Source organism: Mytilus trossulus, chromosome 7 (assembly GCF_036588685.1).
Source record: "Mytilus trossulus isolate FHL-02 chromosome 7, PNRI_Mtr1.1.1.hap1, whole genome shotgun sequence".
Taxonomy (NCBI): Eukaryota; Metazoa; Mollusca; class Bivalvia; order Mytilida; family Mytilidae; genus Mytilus; species Mytilus trossulus.
This window is the reverse complement of record NC_086379.1, coordinates 13,175,278-13,198,124: the sequence shown is the minus strand read 5'-3', so window position 1 is coordinate 13,198,124 and position 22,847 is coordinate 13,175,278. Positions and strand designations below refer to the sequence as shown.

Genomic DNA, 22,847 nt, shown 5'->3' with positions numbered 1-22,847 from the left:
ACGCTGCGTTAAAAATGCTAAAACTGTCGTTAAACTTAATCGACCTCTTTGAGGTGTATTAAATTTTAATCATATGATTAAAGCATCCAAGATGGCTGCAGTACCAATGCAAAAATAAGTTTATCCTTGAAATATGAGATTAGCTCCTGGAAAGAGATTTCAGCTATGAAAGAGCTTTAATATTTGAAAGAAACACAATATATTTGCTAGGAGTTGAGTTGACACATAAATTGGCAAGAGATTTGACAAGATAGGGCGAAGGATCGGACGCACTCATTAATTGGTCATTTGATAACAGAATGAAACTGCACATTTTCGGCAGATTTCCGTTTGTATTTTACCGCTCAGTGACGGTGTTGATTGCAACGACGGCCACATTATTGTGCGGAATCATTCAATAAAATATTACTCAAAACAGCTTTATAATTGTTACCATAGCATTAATGTACAGGCCATAGGTGATTTTGGAAGCAAGTCTTTGCTAATTTTCCCATTTTTCGAAGTTCAAATAATAGCACATTCTCTGGTAACGCCCTTGACCTAACAGTTTACGCAGGTAAATTCTAACGGGTCAATTCGTCCCACAGATAGCTCGGACCTTACGGTTTTTATGTTTACACGGGAGTTTTTAACAGTGCATTAGTTAAAAGGAATTGTTCCAACTATATGTCTCCTTTCAAAGTTTACCTTTACCCCAGATACCCCCTTCTGAACGTCCACTCCAATTATTTATTATGAAAATGTTCTATTGCAAGTGTTTAATGTTAGTAATTTAGTAAAAAAAGATAGAATGAGTCATTGCCGATATGTTTCATATTTCTCAACTGACGTGTAATATACAAACTCAAGCACCTGTTATCAAGAATCTGGAAAATCTCATTTGATTTTTCGAGTGTCAGGGATATTTCAAAAGAAGCAACTCACCCCCATTGGGAAAGAGGGAGAATTTCACTTACTAGTGCCGGTCATTCAAATAATTTGGATCATTGCAACATATAATATTATGTTTGATTTATTTAACACTCAACTTATGATATGCTACTCCGGTTTAATAGTCCGAGTAAGACATGATACAGTGGCGGATCCATAAACTTTTCCTAAGGAAGGGGGGCCCGGTGACTAACATAAGAGGGGCCGCTCCAGTCATGCTTCAATGATTCCCTATATAATCAACCAAATTTTTCCCACGAAAGGGGGGCCCGGGCCTGTATATTAACAATAAAGGGCATGCAAAAATCCAATAGAGAAAATTACATGGAGAATTTTATATATTGACCATTTGTTATATTATGATCGTGTTCTTAGCGACACGTACATGTAGGTCATAAATTAATTTCATTTAATGGAATCAAATATTTATCTCCCAATGGGTGCAATAGGGGTTCATCGGCGATTTGAACAAAAAATTCTTGACATGTAGTGGATAAAAAAAACCTCATGGTTAGAATTCCTAGAACAGACAAGGTACAGTGACTAATATTTCATGTATATTTTGAACACGGAGAGGGTGCCCCTGGCATATCATTGTCATTTTGTTTAGTTTTATTTGTTACCTTATCTGACTTCGGACTCAGACTTCTTTTAAGCTGAGTTTTACTATGCGTAATTTATGTTGTTCTTTATTCTACATTGACTAGAGGTAAAGGTGGAGGGTTGAGATCTCTCAAAACTTATTTAACCCCAACGCATTTGTGCGCCTGTCTCAAGTCAGGAGCATCTGACCTTTGTTAATATTGAATGATTTATATGGGGGTGGGGGTACCCTTCCGTTCATCTTTCCATCCACCAGTCTTTCCTTCCCATTATGGTATATAGTTATTCCACATAACTGTTCATACAGTTTGAATTCTAGAAAGTTTTAACTTGGCTGTCTATTTGTACATATATCCAAGGTGTGCATGTGGTCAGGGTTTTGATTTTTATTAATATTTGCTCTTTTGGGAGATAGTTGAACTTGTCATTTTTGGAGTATATGCTTAAATAAATAATTCATATCATTTGCGGATGGATAACTTCTCCCGCAGTTTGCATGCTAGGAATTCTTTTAGTTTTATGACTATTTAAACATATATACTGAAGATGTGCATGTGGAATAGTAGATGATAAGGACATACTATGTAGATGTGCATATCGACATGAAATTATGATTCAGGTTATTTTCTAGGAGTTACGCCCCTTTGAACTTATTTGCCTCAATGTACTACTGCAACAGTTTGTCACCAACAATAGAATTTCATGAAACCTTTTAGATTATAATGACATACTAGGTAGACGTGCATATCGACAGGAAATTACGATTTATGTTTTTTTCTTATTTTTTTTTAAGGTGTTTTGGTTTAAAATTAAATTTACATCTGCGGGGGTACAACAATATCTCAAATAAAGTCTCATATTTACTTTCTTATAATACAGTTACCTCAGTATGGAGTGTGTGTGTGTGGGGGGGGGAGCATCACTTTGTCTAGAATAATTTTTAGATCATTTATAATATGCTTTGGAGTTAAGTGTGACGTCAATTTTCACTGGACTAGTACACAATTTTATTTAGGGATCAGCTGAACCCCGCCTCCGGGTGCTAAATTTTCTCGCTGCGTTGAAGACCCGGTATTGGTTGCCTTCGAATGTTCTTTGGTCAGGTTGTTGACTCTTTGACATTTTCCCCATTTCCATTCTCAATTATATCAATCCGTCTGAGACAAACAAACGATGTAATAACATTGTGTGATCTCATGATCATGTGTTTGATATTAAATCTTGCTTTGTATTTTCGTATTTTTCTGCTGAAACCATTGAATTAATATATTGGAGAGGTGTTTATAACTTCTGAAAGGTTTTAAAGAATATATTGTTATTTTAGAGTAGATAAGAATTAACTGAACGTCTACTTGCAAACACTAAATGCATACATATATCAGACATCAATTAAAAGAATGTATTTCAAACAAGAAGCTGTCACAGTACTTTTTGCCAAAAAAAAAATAGAAACATAAACATAATCCATAGTTATTTTATTTATAGTAAGCAGACATATCTGTGGTTTATAGTTGTACAATGTCATCCAATGGTAAAAGAGACTGCACAAAAGGGACCAAATAAGCATCTGCTACTTGTATACAATCAGCTATTTGCATGTGACTGTAATTGTTTTACCGTGATTTGTCACAACTAGGCCTTTAAAATTTATAGCTTATTCAACATTAGAGTTTTTCTCGTTGTTGGAGGACGTACCTATAATTCCTTAACTTCTACAACATTTTGTCTCCGAAAAGGAGTTGTCTCGTTTGCATTCATACTACATCTTCTTGTCTTTATAGTTACTATTATGCACCCTATCCCACATGATTATCGGATACCAAAATATATCCTACTGTCGGATTGATTTCATTGATCTTTATTATTATTTCTATCTGATTTTTTTTTGACAGCTAGGGTATTGTCAAATAATGTCACGAAAAAGTTGCTATTTCAATTTAAAAAAATATTGAAGACTCAGATACCTTGACTGATAGAATTACAACTTTGACGGACTGTGCATTATGCCTTTACACTTACACAATTGAATATTTGTAATTGTCCCTCTGTATTTCCTTGTGCCGTAGGAACTACAATTGATCTCAGTTCTGTTAAATATAGTGCGATCTACACCATATCCGTAAAAAATATCTTAAATGTTAACTTGGCTTGCCATACTTGATGAAACGCGGACGTGAAAGAAAGCACTCTTCATCAACGCGTCAATGGAAATGTTATTTCGTCATTTAGAATGTGAAGAAGGTTGTACTAAATCAACAACATAACTGACAGGATTTTTAAAGAAATCATTATGATCTGGATATGTGGAAAACCGGGGTAAAATCATGAAAATCACGTCCATGAATCGGATGCTTTCTTGACCGGAGACAATTCAGATCACTGACATTATTTCTGGATCTTTCTGAGTTTATAAAACAACCAATTGTTGCATGATATTTCAAGTGAAATGCAAATTTTAATTATTACAAAATGTACCCATAACCATTTCATGGTAAACAGGGACAAACAAATTGGCCATGCCGCATATTCTCAGGGCATTACTTGACTTTTCACTGAAATTATTTTTCCATTTAAGAACATTTCATTGTGAACTGGAAACAAAACTAAAAGTGAATATGATTCCATAAAAAAATATGAACATGACTGTCATAAGATATTTATTAAATAATTATTGGTACCCAAAAACTGTTTAAAAGAAGAATGTTATGATTTAATGCAAACAGGGAAGTTATAGAGGCCCTGATTTACAATGCATTGTGGGAAACACTTGCTAACTACCCAAACTTAATCATATGATTAAAAATTAATCGCATGATTAGTAAATACAATGATTAAAATAAGTTGAACAACCAAATTTAATCATTGCATTTACTAATCATCCGATTAACTTTTAACGACTGATTAAAATTAATCATATGATTAGTTTAATCACAAGTTGAACAACAGGTGTTAAGACACGATGCATTCCTGGTGAGTAAGACCAGGTGTTAAGACATGATGCGTTCTAGGTGAGTAAGACCAGGTGTTAAGACACGATGCATTCCTGGTGAGTAAGACCAGGTGTTAAGACACGATGCATTCCTGGTGAGTAAGACCAGGTGTTAAGACACGATGCATTCCTGGTGAGTAAGACCAGGTGTTAAGACACGATGCGTTCCAGGTGAGTAAGACCAGGTGTTAAGACACGATGCATTCCTGGTGAGTAAGACAGGTGTTAAGACACTATGCATTCCTGGTGAGTAAGACCAGGTGTTAAGACACGATGCATTCCTGGTGAGTAAGACCATGTGTTGAGACACAGTCTTTTCCAAATAGAGTTAGACTATGTGTTAATTTAGAAACGGTGCATTCTTGGTGAATAAAACTTAGGTGTCAAATCTCGGTGCGTTTTAGGTGATACCATGTGTTTAGACACGATTCGTTCCAGGTGAGTAGGTCATGTGTTAAGTCACGGTCCGTTCCAGGTAAGAAAGACCAGTTGTTAGGACACAGTGCGTAACAAGTAAGACCATGTGTAAAGACACGGTGTTTTCCATGTAAGACCATTTGTTTGCACATGATGATTTCCAGGTGAGTAAGTGCATGTGTTTAGTCCCGATGCGTTCCAAGTGGTGTTAAGATGTGTTGTATGTGAGTAAGACTATGTTTTAAGACATAATGCGTCCAGGCGAGTTGGAACAGGGGTTTATTAACGATGCGTTCCAGGTTAGTAAGACAAAGTTGTGTTTCACGGTGCGTTCCAAATAGAGTAAGGCTAGGTGTTAAGACACGGTGCGTTCAAGGTTAATAATATCAGGTGTTTAGACACGGTGTATTCAAAGACCAGATGTTAATACACAGTGCGTGTCAAATAGAGTAAGACTAGGTGTTTAGTTCTAGGTGAGCAATACCATGCGTTAAGACAAGGTGTTTAGACACGGTACGTTGTAATTATATCGCTTTCCGTTGTCAACAAATATAGTTCCTAATTATAGTGTTTTTCTTTTTTTTTCTTGTTTTTTCTTTTTTTTCTTAGTTTTTCTTGGTGAAATGAAAGATGAGAGCTGAAATAAAATTTGGGATGTTTTATTTCAACTTATGTTGACATGGATAGAGAGATTAGGCCAGATACAAAGAGGTAATATTTTCACTTTTCGGAAATGTCTTGACTAACATTACACATATACAAAAATATACACAAAAGAATAATAGGGAAATTGTTTTTCATGCGACAAAATGTTAGAAAGAAATAATAAAGGAATTAGTTGTGGATTCTGGCCCGATGATTATTATGAATTTGCATTTTTTTTTTATTTGCTATGAAATTCCTATCCAATCAGTATAAAAGAAATCAGTGAAGTTCTTGTTATATTGAGAACCAACAAATGTATTTGGTCTGGTAGGCCATTTATAATATAATGTCAATCCATTTGCTAACCATCCCATCCACCAACCGAATGTTCCAACGGATGTTATCACGTGATCACTATTTGAAATAATCGTAAAATCTACTTCCGGTTTATTATTTGTCAGCAATTCAAACTTGTAATCTTTCAAGTCTTTGTTTGAAATGATATTCTTTGATGTCCATTCTTTATCATTGGAAGCAATAATAAATAAAATGGTTTTATTAAATTTCGAAGACATATATCTAACAGCATTGGTAAAATAATTTTTCGAAGCAACATTGTAACCGCGTTGAAACTTTTGAACCATATCACCTCGACGAACATGTATACCTACAGTTATAGCATCTGATTTTGAACGAAATCCGTGTTTTAATAGCAAATTCTTGATAACATTTTCGGAATAAGTCAGAAGATGACGCTTAAACACTAACACTTTTCTTAGCTTTTCTTCGTAACCATGAAAATATTTCCAAGAATGCAAATAATGTCCAAGTCTATAATCACGTGACGAGTTAAGGTTCCTGAATTTGCTGTCGTAAGCACAACATCCAAAATTTTCTGTAATAATCGGCATTCTATCACAAATATCCCTGTTTCTATGTTTTTGTATGTTCTTGTCATTGATATCAAATATTTTGTTGAATGGTTCATTCTCTGTGATAACTAGTGTCATGTTATGGTGGAGGGCTATACCAAAAGCTGAAGCGAACTGGAATATTGCATTACCAATTCCACATGTTCCACATTCAAACATTGGACATATCTTATGTTTAATTTTAAATTGCTTCGGTTTCGGCATTAGCATGTGAATCTGGTTTTCAGATGAAACATTTTCCTGTGTTATATAGTACAAATTGTATTCAAAAATTATTAGGACAATTGCAGTTACTATGAATACCACAATGCATCTACTACACCATCCATAACCTGAAATATATAAAACAAACATGTTTTCATAATTCAAATTTATCAGACTATCTGTTTAACAATTTTATAGGGATATTGGTATTTATAATGATTTTCCAAGCTTTAAAACATTGAATACACTTGTGTAGATATAAAAAAAAAAGAAGATGTGGTATAATTGCCAATGACGCAACTCTCCACAAGAGACCAAATTGACACAGAAATGAACAACTTTCAGTATCCATACGGCCTTCAACATTGAGCAAAGCCCATACATCATAGTAAGCTATAACAATCCCCAAAATGACAATGTAAAACAGTTAAAAGAAGAAAAGTAACGGCCTGATTTATGTACAAAAAATTAACGAAAACCAAATACATGAATGTTACACATAATCAAGCGACAACCACTGAATTACAAGCTCCTGACTTGGGACAGGCACACACATACATAATGTTAGCGGTTTCCCAACCCTTCACCTAACATGTGACAGTGGTAAAACAGTACAACATGCGAACGAACTATAAAAGTCAGTCGAAAAAGGCTTAACTCATCAGGTGGATAAACATACGAGTGGACGTGGACAGGTACTTGTACATCCCAACAACAAAAAGGCACGCCGTACAGATCTGAGGGTACTCATAGTTAACTGACAGCTAGTTCAAAGCATCTAACAATTAATAAAAAAAAATCATGCATCTAAGACTACATTATTAATTCGTACACATTCAACATCCAATTGATTTCGTGTAAAAACGTCATAAGCAGTTAGAGAAAACATGCCCTTGTGCAATGCCGAAATACAAGTATCGACAGATTGTAGATCCATGAATGTGTATATTTATATAACATACAAGTTGTATTTAGTTGGCTTTTTATTTACTGATAACAAAATTTATATTCATATCAAAAGAACAGTATTCAATGATCTTGTAACGAAATTCCTGGCTTAAGGAAGCTGGTTTGTCATGTTTTGGATTTTTTGTCAGATTTTCGGAATCCTCTAGTTTTATCAATTTATTTGCCTTGAACAAAAATTGCCCGGGGACCCCCATTTTTCTTTTTGCAATTCTTTAAATTTATTATGATAAGCCATCAGTTAAAGTATTATAAAATTTTAATTACTTTTTAACAGTTTTTGAGAACTTTAACTTGTCAATGGTAAAGCTATGAAAAGTCAAGAGAGATTAATTTCCCGCCAAAATTTCAATGGCCGCTTATATCTCGAAAACAAGCACAGTGACCTATATATTTTTTGGCTTTTTGGAATCCTTTATTAATTCCTTAACAATTTAAACTAGTGTTTTGAAAAGTTAATTACTTTGAAACTGAGAAGAAAGCTCCCTTAATAATTTACCAGTAATAAATAGATTACGTTCGTTAAAATCAAAAACGTCACAACAGACACAGGCAAAGCGAAAGAGCTGTGAAATATACCACCGAAATATCTAAATCTAGGAAAGGACAGTAAGTCCGTGCCCATAGGAAATCTACAACCTGTCGATAAATTTTGTTGCCGAAACGTACATAAATATGATCTAGGAGAAAGTTAACAGCTTCATTTATCTCATCGCACGTTCAGTAAATATATCATTCATACTTACCTTTCTCATTCGAGAAGAAAGCTTTAAATAAGTTGCAGTAAATATATTTGATTTGAGATTTACCAAACGACTATTTAATTAGATATACAAACTTTTGTTTGATAAGATAGTGTGCAAGGGTACTGTAAAGAGTAGAAAAATCAAAACTGTCGACAGAATCAAAAGGACCATCAAAAGCACGTTATTTATCTAAAACATCCAAAGAATGTTTCACACTTCACTAGTTAATTCCACTATGTTCGTATATTTCATTACAATAGTTTATGATAAGCTTTTTGATAGTAATTAACATGGTTTAGGAACTTGTTAAAAGCACTGACAAATTAGTTGTAGAACACTTACTAGAGGCCGAGATGAAACGATATTTAAATATGTTTGTATGTAGTCTAGGTAACCAATACATCTAGTAGCTATAGAGACCTTTAAATGTTAAGAAGAAGCCTCAAGCTTTGGTGTGGTTATGATATGTTTGTTTACTATATGATGACTCTCTGTTGAGCGTATGGAATTGAATGTAGATGAATTTAAAATTTCATTCTTAAAAATGCCCATGTAGTATTTACATCATGCCACCACCACCACCACATTGGTGGCTGCTGTGTCGACCGAAACAAACACAAACCGCTTTGAAAGTTTTTGAAGTTTATTTCTTACTCTAGAAAGTTTTTAACCTCTCTGTCCTGAACGATATTGAGGTCCCCTGTGATAACATAGCTATAGGGAACATATCTAAATTTCAACGATTCACAGTTTCAAGTTAAGGAAGTATTATTTTCTACATTTTTGATTTCACGTCTGATGTTACCGACGTATGATTAAAAATAAACTTCTGCTGGGTTTTTTTGTAAGTGTATGAAATAATAGGTGGTTCGGTGTTATCAAAATAAGGAAGTATACTGTTTAAGGGAGCTACCATCTGCTTTCGGTAAAAGGGGTGGGAGGGTAGGATGAAATTTGAAAAAAAGGAAGGTCGAGACACTTTGCCAAAAACAAAGTCAGGGCGACTATTTATGTAAAAAAGGCAGGAAGGAGAAGAAAGAGAGAGAATAGATGGTTTTGGCTATTTTTATGTCTTTTTTGGTTAATAGCTCGTTAACGTAGTCGAACCTGATACATCTTTGGCTATCCAATATTCGGCTTGCAGAGTTCTTGATGAATGTAAATCCAGGATAGCGCCTCGGACATAAGATATTGGTAACGTATTTACAAATTTGTCTGGCAGATGCCAGAGACGGATGACAGAGGCGAATGAAATATTTTAACAAAAAAGTGTACGGATGTATTTAACATAAGAAGCACTAATGTATAATAAATAGTTAAATAAATAATCAAAACTATTTTGAGTCATTTGTTCGTGCATCACCCAAGACTGCAAATATGCTCATCTCGTCCTGATTATGCATGAAATATTTGCCACTGAACGTAAACGATTTTTAAATAGAAAATTTGAAATCGTTCAAATATTTACCAAGCAATTATCGACATAAATAATTTATATCAAGCAAATACCATGCCGACTAATTGGAATGTTTACATTTATTTGTTTTACGATAAAATATCGGAGAAAGAACCTCAAAATAGCTTCCTTTTCATGATACAATATTATTATCCTAAGGACCAAAGGCTGGCCGAATGAATAAAACAAATGACACGCATGCATACATATACACGTATAATTATTTAAGAACAATTAATTTCAATTTGAATGTTTATGTGTTTGGTCTTAAAGAAGCTTCATGGTGACAATCGATATAAAAAGAGAGATGATGTGACCCGTGATACAACTATCCATAGACGACAAGTGGCAAGGTTCAATATACGCAACACCGCTATTCAGCATTGCCATTTTTAGCGTTGACAGAACATGATTTTTTTTTTAAAGCAGTATCCATTTTGGCTTATGACTATTTGACAAGATGATGTTATGTGAAATATTAAAGTTCAATAATAGACACCGGTAACGTACTAAGCATGTTCGGGTTAATATACATAAAATAGAGTAAAAAACCTACCATTTTTTAAGATATTCATTACACATATTATGTACCTAACCTTCCTATATTATTATATTATAGACCTGTTTATTGTGTAAATTGTGTACTAGTTTCAAAGTTTATGTATATAAGGAATTTACGTTTAAATATCTATTGTGAATACAGTCATGTTTATTGTGACTACCGGCTAAAATTTTAAATGATTTTCCATTGTAATAATTTTATTATGTTATTGGAAATATGGTTTACTAAGTATAATTAAAACCAATACATTAAATACAAATCCATAAGTAAAATAATATCTACGGAGTGTAGCTAAAAGTCTCATAGGACTTATAGTAGGAGTTTAAATATAATGAATATTCATAAAAAGAGGATAACTCCATTTTTCTTTAAGGCGAACTTTTTCAAATATGTTTTACATGACCCTTACAGAATGTACTCCAATATTTAAAATTGACTTCGAATAATTCGAATAGAACTTGAATAATTCAAATCGATCTTGAATAATTCAAATCGAATTTGAACAATTCAACATTGAATTTGAATAATTCAAATCAAAATATGAATATTTCAAATCAAATATGAATAATTCAAATCAAATTTGAATAAACCAAGTTGTTCGATTTAATTCAAATTTAAAGTAGCGTTATGTACCACTTAAAGATGATTTCGTAGGATAAATGTATGTTTTGAACGACAAATGACAAAAACCCACAGATATTTCATTCATAAAACGCTGCATGCATGTTGTTCTTTTCTGTTCTGTACAGGTAATTTCCTCCGTTGTATACATTGTATCGGAGCACAATAAATTAACTTCAAAATATAATAGAAATATTGAAGTATCTATTTAATTAAGATAATAAAATAAACACATATGTAAACATGAAATAACACATAATTGAAATCTTGAATGAATATTTCTTGGTGTAATCCGTTGAATTTTAATCCAAGTCATTTAAAAATCGAATGTCTTACAGATAATCTAGTTTCCATATCAGTTATACAACAAACTGACAATTATAGATATGCTATTTAAAACTGATACACACTGTAAAACAGTCAACAAGAGTTCATGTTCTCATATCAATACACAAACATTGACCAATGAAAAATTGAGTCGATCAAGTAAGCTACAGAGGTTGTGATTCTAGAAGCACACAATCTAACAATTGACTTACTCAATCGATAGATATAGGAAGATGTCGATGTTCCTTTTTAAAACAGTCCGTCTTCTATGATCTTGCATAGATTCTTGTAATCCTTCTCAGTGTTGTAAACGTTAGCTGTAATTCGTAAATAAGTGTACTCTCCAAATATTACAGGATAAATAGCAATTTTGTTTCTGAGGATGTTATCCACGATCTTGTTTTGTTTGGTTTTCTAAAAAAAAAACACAGAATGATGAGATGGGTTTTCTATTTATAGTTATAAGGATTTATGAGAAACTGAAAGCAATAAATAAATATTTATAGTCAAAGAAAATTTGAGAAATTTAGCAGAGGCTGGTTGAACGCTTACAAATATGTATCACTGTTAAAGGCCACACAATGACCTACATGTATATGTATGTAATTATGTTAAACATCCTGATCTCTTGGTCACTAGTGAATAGTTTTATTTGGCAATCATACCACATTTCCTTATGATATTCTATCCTAAAGCCTTATGTATTTAACGGTTATGTATTTACATTGTATATCTACAACTACGTCTTATTTTTATTTGTTTCTCTTGCTGCATAAATGAGACAGCATCCCCAAGACAGAGAGAAAATTTGTTAAACTGTCAACCTTTTGTTGTTTACCTACTTCGACCCTGATCTTCCAATAGCAATGTCAGTTCTTATTTTAATAAGTGACTACTTTATAATTTATACTTTATATATCATGAAATCAAACCTTACGACCACACCACATCACCATTCATATTTGATCACGCCACTTTACATTCTTTATGCTTTATCACGGATGACAATAATATTTCAAATATAACAAAAGTTATGCAGCATCCATTTATATGTAGGCTGTATGTATCATATCTTCAATTCATAATAACAAAAATAAGATTTAGATTTACAAACCTCTGTCAATTCTTCTTTTTGTTTTGGTAATTGAACAAGTCGCATAAATGGGGGTTCCATTGATTTCGGGATGGGTAAGGTGTTTGTTTGCCATGCAGATGTTAACATACTTGCAGCTTTCTCTATCAACGGGGCTGCATAGTTGTGTATCTTCTCCTTTAAAATACACAATTACCTCAAGATAAATACTTTTAATTATCAATAGAGCAAGTAAGGTATTCGATATTCAGTACTTATTATTTGTTGGTCCATAAGGCCAAATAAAACAATATGTGTGTTTATATTTAACATTGCCATTAAAGTGCGAGGTTTTAATTTTATACTAATATATCCCAGCAATGGAAAAGTTATCCAAATAACAAAAACATGGATTTATACTGAACGACCTTAGAAACGCAACACTCATTTTGTTGATTTTTTTTTACCAAATCTTTTTTGCATCGGCATTTTGCCAAGTCTGAGAAATAAAAATAAAAAAAGAACTGAATTAGCCCCTAAGAATACTGCAAACATGAAAACATAAATGTGCGGCAACCATACCGTATGACTTCAGAAACTTGTCCTACTGTCCTTCCGACAACGATACAAGTAGACAAGATTTTATGCTGGCCATCAATGAACAGATCAACCTTATTTCGTCATTAAAAACGATCCGATTCAAGCTCAAATATGAAAATTCTACCAAATATGCAAAAAATGTCACTTTTCAGATGTTTTTTGTCAAAAACGAAAGTGGCCGCATCCGTGTTCATCCTCAACCTTTATATATGTTATGTATTATCATCAAATACAACTTCAATTTCAATATTTTGGATGAACACAAATGCGGCCACTTTCGTTTTACACGGAAACCGTCTAAAATTTAAGTAATTTAGCATGACTTTATGGTGCTAGTGTAACAGTAAATTTAGTCCGGTAGTTAAATTTGTCCACCAGACTTTTTTTCCTAGTTTATATAGTCCATGTCCATGATTTTGCTAGGTATATATGTTCTAGGACAAATGTTCCTAGGAAAATAAGTCCTCAGCTAGTAAAATATGTCTGGCAATTATTTTCCTAGGAAAAATTGTCCAAAAACTTGTTTTTCTAATAGTTTTATATAATATATCATAAAAAATAAAATATTCAAAATTGAAGAAAAAAAAACTTAGTTAAGATTGGAAAGTTTCCTAATTACTTTTTCCAATTAAAACAAAGGAAATTTTCCTTATAACCTAACTTAAACATGAATATTGAGTTTCCATTGCTTATAACATTTTTCTTTTACAAAAAAAAGACATGGACATTTTTACCTAGGAATACTCTTGATATGGACATGATTTCCTAGGAAAATTAGTCTGGGGACATAAATTCTATTTTAAAAATTAATACAGAATTCTTTCACAATATTAAAACATAACATCTTTTTTAACCTTGAACTATTAATTACATGGACATGATTTCCTAGGAAAATTAGTCTGGACAAAAATTTTATTAAAAATATTGATACCCAACTCTTTTGTTTTGTCTTTAACAATATTGAAACATATTGCATTCATATTCACCTTTTAGGATTAAGGGTATGGAAATTTTAACCTTGAACTATTAATGACATGGACATGATTTCCTTGGGAAATTAGTCTGGGGACATAAATTTATTAAAGATATAACTATGCAACTCTTAAACATTACCAAAAAATAAATTTTAAATTTCCATGGTTTAAATGTAATTGAATTTATTATAGGATTGTGCAGGACATGATTCCCTAGGAAATTTAGTCTGGGGACATATATTAATAGCATCAGACTAAAAATACTAGTAAATTCTGTAACCATGGACTTTTTATACTAGTAATATTTGTCCGCCCAGACATATTTTACCAGGACAAATTTACCACTTACACTAGTACCCAATATATGTGCATTGTATTGTCAAAAACAGCCCATATGTATGTAGCAGAACCATTTTACTATCCAATAAATAACTATAAGTTAACATTTTAACAATTTTGTAAAACTGCCATATTTTGGGGCCAAAAAAGGGTCTTACCGGACCTACTCCTTTAATATATATGCAACGTCATTTGCCAATCATGTTAACGGCCGCAACGTCAAATGCTAACCAAATTGCCAAGTGCCATTGAGTACAGATTCATGCCATTAATGTTTCCCATGAACTGCATTGCCATAGAATTGACTGAAGGAAAACCTGTTAAGCCCTCAAGTTCTAACCAATTAATGGGTTGATCGAAAGCAAAATCAGAAGGTGTAAAACAGAACCCAAAAAATGTCAGAGTAGGTCCGGTAAGACCCCTTTTTGGCCCCAAAAAATAACAGTTTTACAAAATTGTTAAAATGTAAACTTTTAGTTATTTATTGGACAGTTAAATGGTTCTGCTACATAAATATGGGCAGTTTTTGACAATACAATGCACATATATCGGGTTGTAGCACTATTAAGTCATGCTAAATTACGGAAAACTTCAAAATTCTATCATTTATTAAGTTAAATTTTAGACGGTTTCCGTGTAAAACGAAAGTGGCCGCATTCGTGTTCATCCTTAATATTGAAATGTAAGTTGTATTTCATGATAATACATGACATATATAAAGGTGGTGGATGAACACGGATGCGGCCACTTTCGTTTTTGACAAAAACCATCTGAAAGTGTCGTTTTTTGGCAGATTTGAGAGATTTTTCATATTTGAGCTTGAATCGGACCGTTTTTAATGACTAAATCAATTAAAATCTTTCACATAAATTAATTGAATCAAGTGAAATAGACACTTAAGTGTTTAAAAAGTGGTCAAATCTTTCGTCAGATGAAACTGAAATTTGAGGCCAAAATGAGTCCTTACCGGACCTACTCCTTTGTTGACCTTCTGACAATCATTTTGGCGTTTGTAACAGGCAGTCATCGCTTTTTGACGTTGACACATTCATTCAAAAATAACACACAAATAATCTAGTGTTGCGTTTCTAAGGTCGGTCAGTATATGACACAAAACAATTAGGACGAGACGATGTACGTCCTCGATTTGGTTTTTGTATGCAATTTAAAAGACAAGACTTAAACTATCAAAGTAAAGATATATAATACTTAGTTGATGATTGTTTTCTGTTTCTTCTTGAAGAATTGTGATTTAACGCTTGCATGATCTCTGATTCTTTCTTTCAAATTTGTTCACAATTTGTACATGCAATTTAATTAGGCCAATCTAATTAAAAGTTTATATATTGTTTAGACACCTGTTTATTGATTAAGACCGTAAGCGAATCTCTGCATAGCTTTTGGCTACTTTTGTCTTTGGGTTGCTGTCAAATTGTCGTCCATCATTGTCTCCTTGTAATCAAATTCGTATATAAATTACTAGCATGTAGTATGACAATAATTATCCAATAAAAAAGTTCTTCGTGACTGAGTAAAATGTTTTCGAGACACAGGCATTTGTCTCATACCTGCGCCCCCCTTTATATACTAGATGTATAAGTGTATATAGGAAACTTTTTTTCTGAGACAAATGCCTGTGTTTTGAGATATTAACCTTTCCAAGTTTAACGCAATAATAAATTGTTTCACAATTAAAAAAAAGCGAAAATTTGTATAAAAAAGTTAAGCAATCCCTACTTACATAACCACCAATGTCTGAATAGAATTTAATAGCTTCCGGTACAACGCAGAAGACACTTGTATCACGTGTGCCTTGTGTATGGAACATATTGTGGAACCCCTCAAAATAACGAAATGATGTTACGAGCGGTTTCACCCAATCCTTGTGAATCTTCTTCATATAGAGAAATCCACATCCTCGCGGGCAGTAGAACCATTTATGTAGATTTCCTTAAAGAAAAAAACATACGGTATGTATTTAATGATTGGTCTTTTTTTAAATTTTAATTTGTTGTATAGCTTTAACCCTAACAGAGGAACGAAAGCTACCAGAGGGACAGTCAAACTCATAGATCGAAAACAAACTCACAACAATATAATTAAAAAATAAAAAGACAAGCAGACAAATAAAAGTACATGTACACATGACACAACATAGAAAACTAAAGAATAAGAAACACGAAATATCGTGCTCCTATCATTGCTGTTACCTTTTGTAATATGTGATCGTTCTTCTTGTGAAAAGTTAGCGCCTTAAGTTTTGGTTTCTGTTTGAGATCAATTTTTTTAATATAATTTTAATCATATTACATAATTGGTTTTCATACTCTCTCTTCTTTTTTATTTGGTGTCTGATGTGAAATATTACTTTATTTTATCATTATTATTCAACTGATAAGGGCTATACACCAATGTCACATTTAATTATTTATCATCAGAACCAAAAAAGTGGGAACTTTGTTTACAGTTGAAAGATTTTTTACACAAGATCATATTTAATTTTGGATGTAACGCGTCTTCTGATTGGCTGATAGTGTTTTGTCTATCAACTCATAAACATAATTTTTATCTTGTGACAGTGACGTCAACAACGTTTTTTCATGATTTGTCGCGGCTTATAATTAAATTATAAGGAATTACTATAATATTGTTTCTGTCTATTCGAAATAACATCAAAAATGTGGTGCACACTTTAAAATAACCCACCCGCTATGTTTCTTCATAGAAGGAACAAGATTACTTAAATAAATACGATCATAGTTATGTAATAAATAAAAAAGTTTTACTTTAATATAAAAATAGTTACACAAGACTTGTAAGGGTCAAATATGAATATTTCAAGGTCGCGAAGGTCAAATTGCATACAATATAATATTCACGTCTTTTTCTTGAACACAATTACTGTTTAATAACTGTTTAGTTTTTAAATTCAACTATTTCGGAAATTAAAAAAAATCGTTTTATAACCTTTATCTAAAAAGACTGTTATTATTTACCTGTATAAAAGTCTGCGTTAAGCTCTCGAAGATTCAGTGGAATTTGCCCTAGCGCATGAGCACCGTCTATCAGGCTGAGCACTCCATACTCCTTGCAGAGGGGAATCAATTTCACTATTGGCAATCTTACAGAAAGAGGACTTGAAATATGTTCTATGTTATGAAGCAAATAAAAAAAAATGTCAAATATTATAATCATCAACTTGAAGGTTATCTAAAATACATGTACGTATAGAATAGAATTATGACTGAATCAGCGTTTAACGTCCAGTAGCAAATATCACACGCATATCAATGTCATATAACGACATATATGTGTAATGTTAAACATTATGAGGCGACTGGACGACTTCATGATTACTTGTAAACTACTTTGTTGGGTTGTCAATTTGATGTCTTATTGACGTATTCTCAACATTGAATATCAATCACAACTATCCGTCTTATTTATATCTCGTTTTAACCAAATGCAATATGTATGTACAGAAATCTTTTAAAATTTTCTTTGTTTTAAACTCTATTACACTTGTTCAAGCAATACAGAACTTATTCTTCTCATAATTGTCTTACCTATGACAGCAATTTTTACATTTTTGTTCTCGCTGAAATAACTTCTAAAAGCCTCAATAACGTCACTCTCGCTTTTAATAGGGAATTCAAATGAAAGAGCGTGTGTTTTGACACCTTCAAATAAAAGTATAAAGATGTATTTAACAAGTGAATCTGCGAGCTACAGTAACTGCTCACGGATGATAGCATATCTCCTCGGTTTACAGGAAGTTGTTGAGTGATGAATCTGAAAACGCATAAAACGGTAATATAGTAAGGATATTTTACATATTTTGACCAGCTCTTCAGACGAGTAATGTATTGCACATGTGTATGATATTTGACCGCGCAACCTTATATTATGAATGCTAAGCATACTCTTTACTCGAGTATTGTATTGCACATGTGTATGATCTAAATATTTCCCGTTTAACAAATACTAGTATTATACCTTTACACTTTGAATGTTTTACGTGCTCTTCACACTTGTATTGTACATATATTGCAGATGTGTATGAACTTTTACCATCTGACAAATAATATATCTTTACACTATGAATGTTAAACATGTTCTTTATACGTGTATTGTATTGCACACTCTGGATGTTTAACAAGCTCTTCACATGTGTATTGTATTGCACATGTGTATGATCTTTGACCGAGCAACTTTATATTTTGAATGTTAAACATGTTCTACGCACGTGTATTGTATTGCACATGTGTATGATCTTTGACCGTGTAACAAATACTATACCTTTACCTCTGCATGTTTTACGTGCTCTTCACACGTGTATTGTACATGTATTGCACCTGTGTATGAACTTTTACCGTCTGACATATACTATATCTTTATACTCTGAATGTTTAACATGCTCTTTACACGTGTATTGTATTGCACATGTGTGTGAACTTTTAGCGGGTTACAAATACTACACCTTTACACTCTTCATGTTTAACAAGCTCTTCTCACGTGTATTGTATTGCACATGTGTATGAACTTTGACCGTGTAACAAATAGTATACCTTTACACTCTGAATGTTTTACAAGTTCTTCACAAGTGTATTGTATTGCACAGTACGCCATATCAGTGTACAGAATAATGTCATCTGGATTCAGCCTTAACGACTTCAGTACAGTGTTGACACCTAAGTAAAAAAAATGAGTTGTCCTAAAAACTGTTCATACTTTTATTCATTATATGCAATCTTATAATGTCTTCAAACATGTGTAAAAAGGCATTACATTAGATAATGTCTTTCTCTTCTATTTCTGAAGATGATATCTTGACTTTGTTTTACATAAATAAGGCCGTTAGTTTTCTGTTTGAATTGTTTTACATTGTCTTATCGGGGCCTTTTATAGCTGACTATGCGGTATGGGCTTTGCTAATTGTTGAAGGCTGTACGGTGACCTATAGTTTAATGTTTGTGTCATTTTGGTCTTTTGTAGATAGTTGTCTCATTGGTAATCATACCACATCTTCTTTTTTTATATATTGTTAGCCAGAAGTTTCGAAATTCAAAGCAGCTTCAAATTGTGTCGAGCGACTGATATGTTACAATATCTGTATGTCGAAATTCAGATAAGATATGTTTATGTGATTGTCCAACCTCATAAGCAACTCCCTTTCGTCAGGTATCTTTTATTTGGCAAATTCGATGTTGATACAATAGCAGATGTGATAATATTACCGATGAATTTACAGTAATACTAGTATACATGTATTAACTTCTAGAAGTCTGATGGATTTAATTTTGTGTCGTTGGCTTGCTATCTCACGTTGGCGTCTCTTTTTTTTCGCAAGAAAAAGCACGCTAAACAGGCTTTTTTTTGTGTGTATAGATACAAATATGACAAAATATGGAGCTCTCAGTCGCCACGAAGGTTCACATTGCGGCCCTCGACTAATATTTCACGCTGTCAATGTGCAGAAACCCCCAAAAAAAATACGCATAGTATGTTAATAATTAATAGTTTTTTTCCCTCCCTAAGTATTAGGGATTTACATGTACGTTTGACAAGACTTTTATAGTACTGCTGGCCCCCAAATTTGGACATGTTTATGATCTATTGTGTCTGTTTGTTTTGTTTTGCACATAGTTGTCAATAAAATGGAATTCTATCCGACTGTCGTACTATGAACAGTTTATTTTCTATATAAGGCAATGCTGGTACATTGTCAGGAATTAATACGACAATTGTTTTCCATCCATTTAAAGTGTTTGATCCTTTGATTTTGAAATTTGATTAGTCTGAGATACTTTCTGTTTTGAATTTTTCTTAGAGTTCGTTTTGTTTTCAAATTTTACTTATAACCTGTTGTTGTGTTCTGTACAAAAACAAAATCGTCTGCGTCTGCTTTAACAATCCCAGCTAATGCAGTTGTAGCCTCTTCAAGTCTTTTGGACTCTGTTTTATTACCCCACAAATCAGGTAATTCATACATTTCATCAATAAGTCTGAAACTCGACAACAAAAATCATGTAACAGTATTTATGATTTTCTATATAAAATAAATTCACTAAAATTAACTTTAAAGATTTCTTCAATATTTCTATTTAATAAAAGTAACGATAATGCTCATGTTTTCGTTAAGGTGTGACTTTCAGATGAGCAAAACTTTTTTATTTTTTTAATTTGACTGTCATGAATAATCTTTACACTACGTTCCATTTTAGCATGATGTATTGGAATACTATTCAAAGTAAAACATTTCTTTCTGGAATTCGATTTTAAAGCGATTTAATACTTTATTGATAAGGTAAATGTACGACGCAATGTAAATTAATGTTAATTAACATGGTTTTCTGTATACCTTCGGTCAACTTATGTGATACCATAATAAAAGTAAAGGAAGATCTGGTATGAGTGCCAACGAGACAACTCTCCACCGAAGTCACAATTTGTAAAAGTAAGATTGCTGATTTACAAAATATGCTTGTTTTTTTGTTTTTTTTTAAATACACCAAACATCAACTTATATTTATCTATTAATGGATCGATTAGTTATTCTCGTTAACACATCTATATGACTGCACATGTGTTCCTTTTAAGTCTCAAAGCAAATAGTTTCTATCTAATCTTTCACGGACAACCAGGATTCAGTTTTATCACTGCGAACTCGACATACTCTTTATAAATTGGCAAATTATGAAACAAGGGACCAATCACATACAAATATTTGTAAATATGCAAATCATAAATGATTTATTTCATTTTATAAAATTCACGAACAGAAAACATTAAACACGTTTAAATATTTTGCTAGTTACCATTCAGGCAACGAGACTTTGAAAATAAAATCACCTCCTTTGAGCATCCTGAACTTGTTTCGGCACAGCACCAAATGCTCCATGGTTCACAAATGTTATACCGTCTTTTAAAGTAAAGCCCTTTTCACGCATTTCCTCTCCGAAAGAAAGATTCATTTTTCTGTAGAAAAACCGGAAATTTAATGTTTATATTAATGTGTACTAATTTATAATCTACTCGTAGGTTGAAACCCAAGTGTCTTTATATTTAAACAAACAAAAGGATCCGAATGAACCAAATGTCATTTAGTATAAGACAATCATAAGTAATTGCAAAAGTCAATATAAAAAAAAGATGGGGTCAGTTTTCTTTTGTTATTTTGTTTGTTTTGAGTATTTATATTTTATCATTAGTGTATCTGCAAAAACGTAAATACATGTATACGACACTCCAACACGTGATATACATATAAAAGATATTCACCTGTGTTGTGATTTGTGATAATCTGCTGCATGTGCATAACATTTGTTTATCTAGAAAAAAACCTATTTCAAATGAATAAAAATCATCATTTACTTATTCTTTCGTTCTCGGATTATGTAACCAACAAAAATGTATAAAATATAGAAAAACATTACCTTTGGTATAGTGCAGATTGTGTAAAATTACCTTGAACTTTTAATCTACCTTAAGTTTAGATGCCTGTTAGTGTTAACTTTATTATCTAGATTTTTTTTGTTATGAATGTATATATCATTTTATATGCAATTATAGTATTTTCGTCCCATACCTCCCACGTACCATTTCAAAACATGTCATACCATTTCATATCATGTCCATTTGTTTACCAGACTCAAGCTGGCAGCCACTTTTATCGGCCAATCAAGATAGCAGCCACTTTTTTCCAGCAGCCAATTTTGACGATATGTCTAAAAACCAAAAATCTGCATAAGACTGAAACGTTCCAAAAATTGCTTAATCTTAGATATATATAACTTAACAGCGGAATTCGACAATTTGGCAGCTTGTACTGATTTTAAAAGCATTTCATTACCTTTTAAATATGTATGTGAAGTTAGCTGCAGGTTTGTTATTCGATATTCGATGTTCAATATCCGACGGGTTCAATATTAAAATTTAGTTGAAAATAATTAAAAAGTATGATTTTCATAAGTTAACAGGAGTGAAAAATTACGCCGCAAATAGTTTTATGACCCCTTCAAGTTGTCGTAAATTCTCGTTGTCCTCGAATATAAACCCTTATATAAATTGCATATTTGTCTTTATGTAATATAGATTTTTATCAATAAAACGACATCAAAGATGCATCAAAGATTTAATTTAATATATAATATATAAACTAAAACTAAAGCCGGCCACTGTAAAACATTCAGAAATATAAATAGAAATATCTATGGAAAGCCAAAAAAGGAATAAATATATAGTGAAAACCTACGGGATACCGCTCAGATGACAGTGAGACTCCTGGTGTTTCCATATTCCATAATGCAACGATATTATAGACTCTTTGTATATAAAAATGGGTGTGGATATAATCGTGACTAACAGGTTCTTGGGTTATAGGTATTGAAAATACGTAAATGGGCAACTTTGAACCTCTGTGGTGGCCAGACGGGCCCGGATCCCAGAAAAATATTTAAGTGGG

At 32.6% G+C, this 22,847-nt stretch overlaps 2 protein-coding genes across 2 annotated transcripts; both read right to left on the bottom strand.

Annotated features, from left to right (window-relative positions):
* Nucleotides 1–5,582: 5,582 nt before the first annotated feature.
* On the bottom strand, nucleotides 5,583–10,514 carry LOC134726837 (galactoside alpha-(1,2)-fucosyltransferase 1-like). Its single transcript, XM_063591242.1, has 2 exons — nucleotides 10,445–10,514; nucleotides 5,583–6,848 (listed from the first exon to the last, which is right to left on the bottom strand). Exons 1-2 carry the CDS (start codon nucleotides 10,461–10,463, stop codon nucleotides 5,830–5,832), a joined length of 1,038 nt encoding a protein of 345 aa, XP_063447312.1. The 5' UTR covers nucleotides 10,464–10,514; the 3' UTR covers nucleotides 5,583–5,829.
* Nucleotides 10,515–11,640: 1,126 nt separating this feature from the next.
* Nucleotides 11,641–21,897, bottom strand: LOC134726164 (uncharacterized). Its single transcript, XM_063590565.1, has 9 exons — nucleotides 21,851–21,897; nucleotides 21,236–21,361; nucleotides 20,246–20,388; nucleotides 18,952–19,074; nucleotides 17,950–18,063; nucleotides 17,380–17,532; nucleotides 16,125–16,333; nucleotides 12,513–12,668; nucleotides 11,641–11,812 (listed from the first exon to the last, which is right to left on the bottom strand). The coding sequence occupies exons 2-9, from the start codon at nucleotides 21,355–21,357 to the stop codon at nucleotides 11,648–11,650; spliced, it is 1,185 nt and encodes a 394-aa protein (XP_063446635.1). The 5' UTR covers nucleotides 21,358–21,361; nucleotides 21,851–21,897; the 3' UTR covers nucleotides 11,641–11,647.
* Between the last annotated feature and the right edge of the window lie 950 nt (nucleotides 21,898–22,847).

Bases quoted from the DNA above. Each gene is read 5' to 3' on its own strand.
- LOC134726164 (XM_063590565.1), bottom strand. From the start codon at position 21,357: ATGAATCTTTCTTTCGGAGAGGAAATGCGTGAAAAGGGCTTTACTTTA. The intron at 17,533-17,949 runs GTAAGACAATTA...TTCATAACATAG, and splicing joins TGTAAAAATTGCTGTCATAG to AACATATTTCAAGTCCTCTT. The intron at 12,669-16,124 runs GTAAGTAGGGAT...TGTATTTTAAAG, and splicing joins ATTCAGACATTGGTGGTTAT to GAGAAGATACACAACTATGC.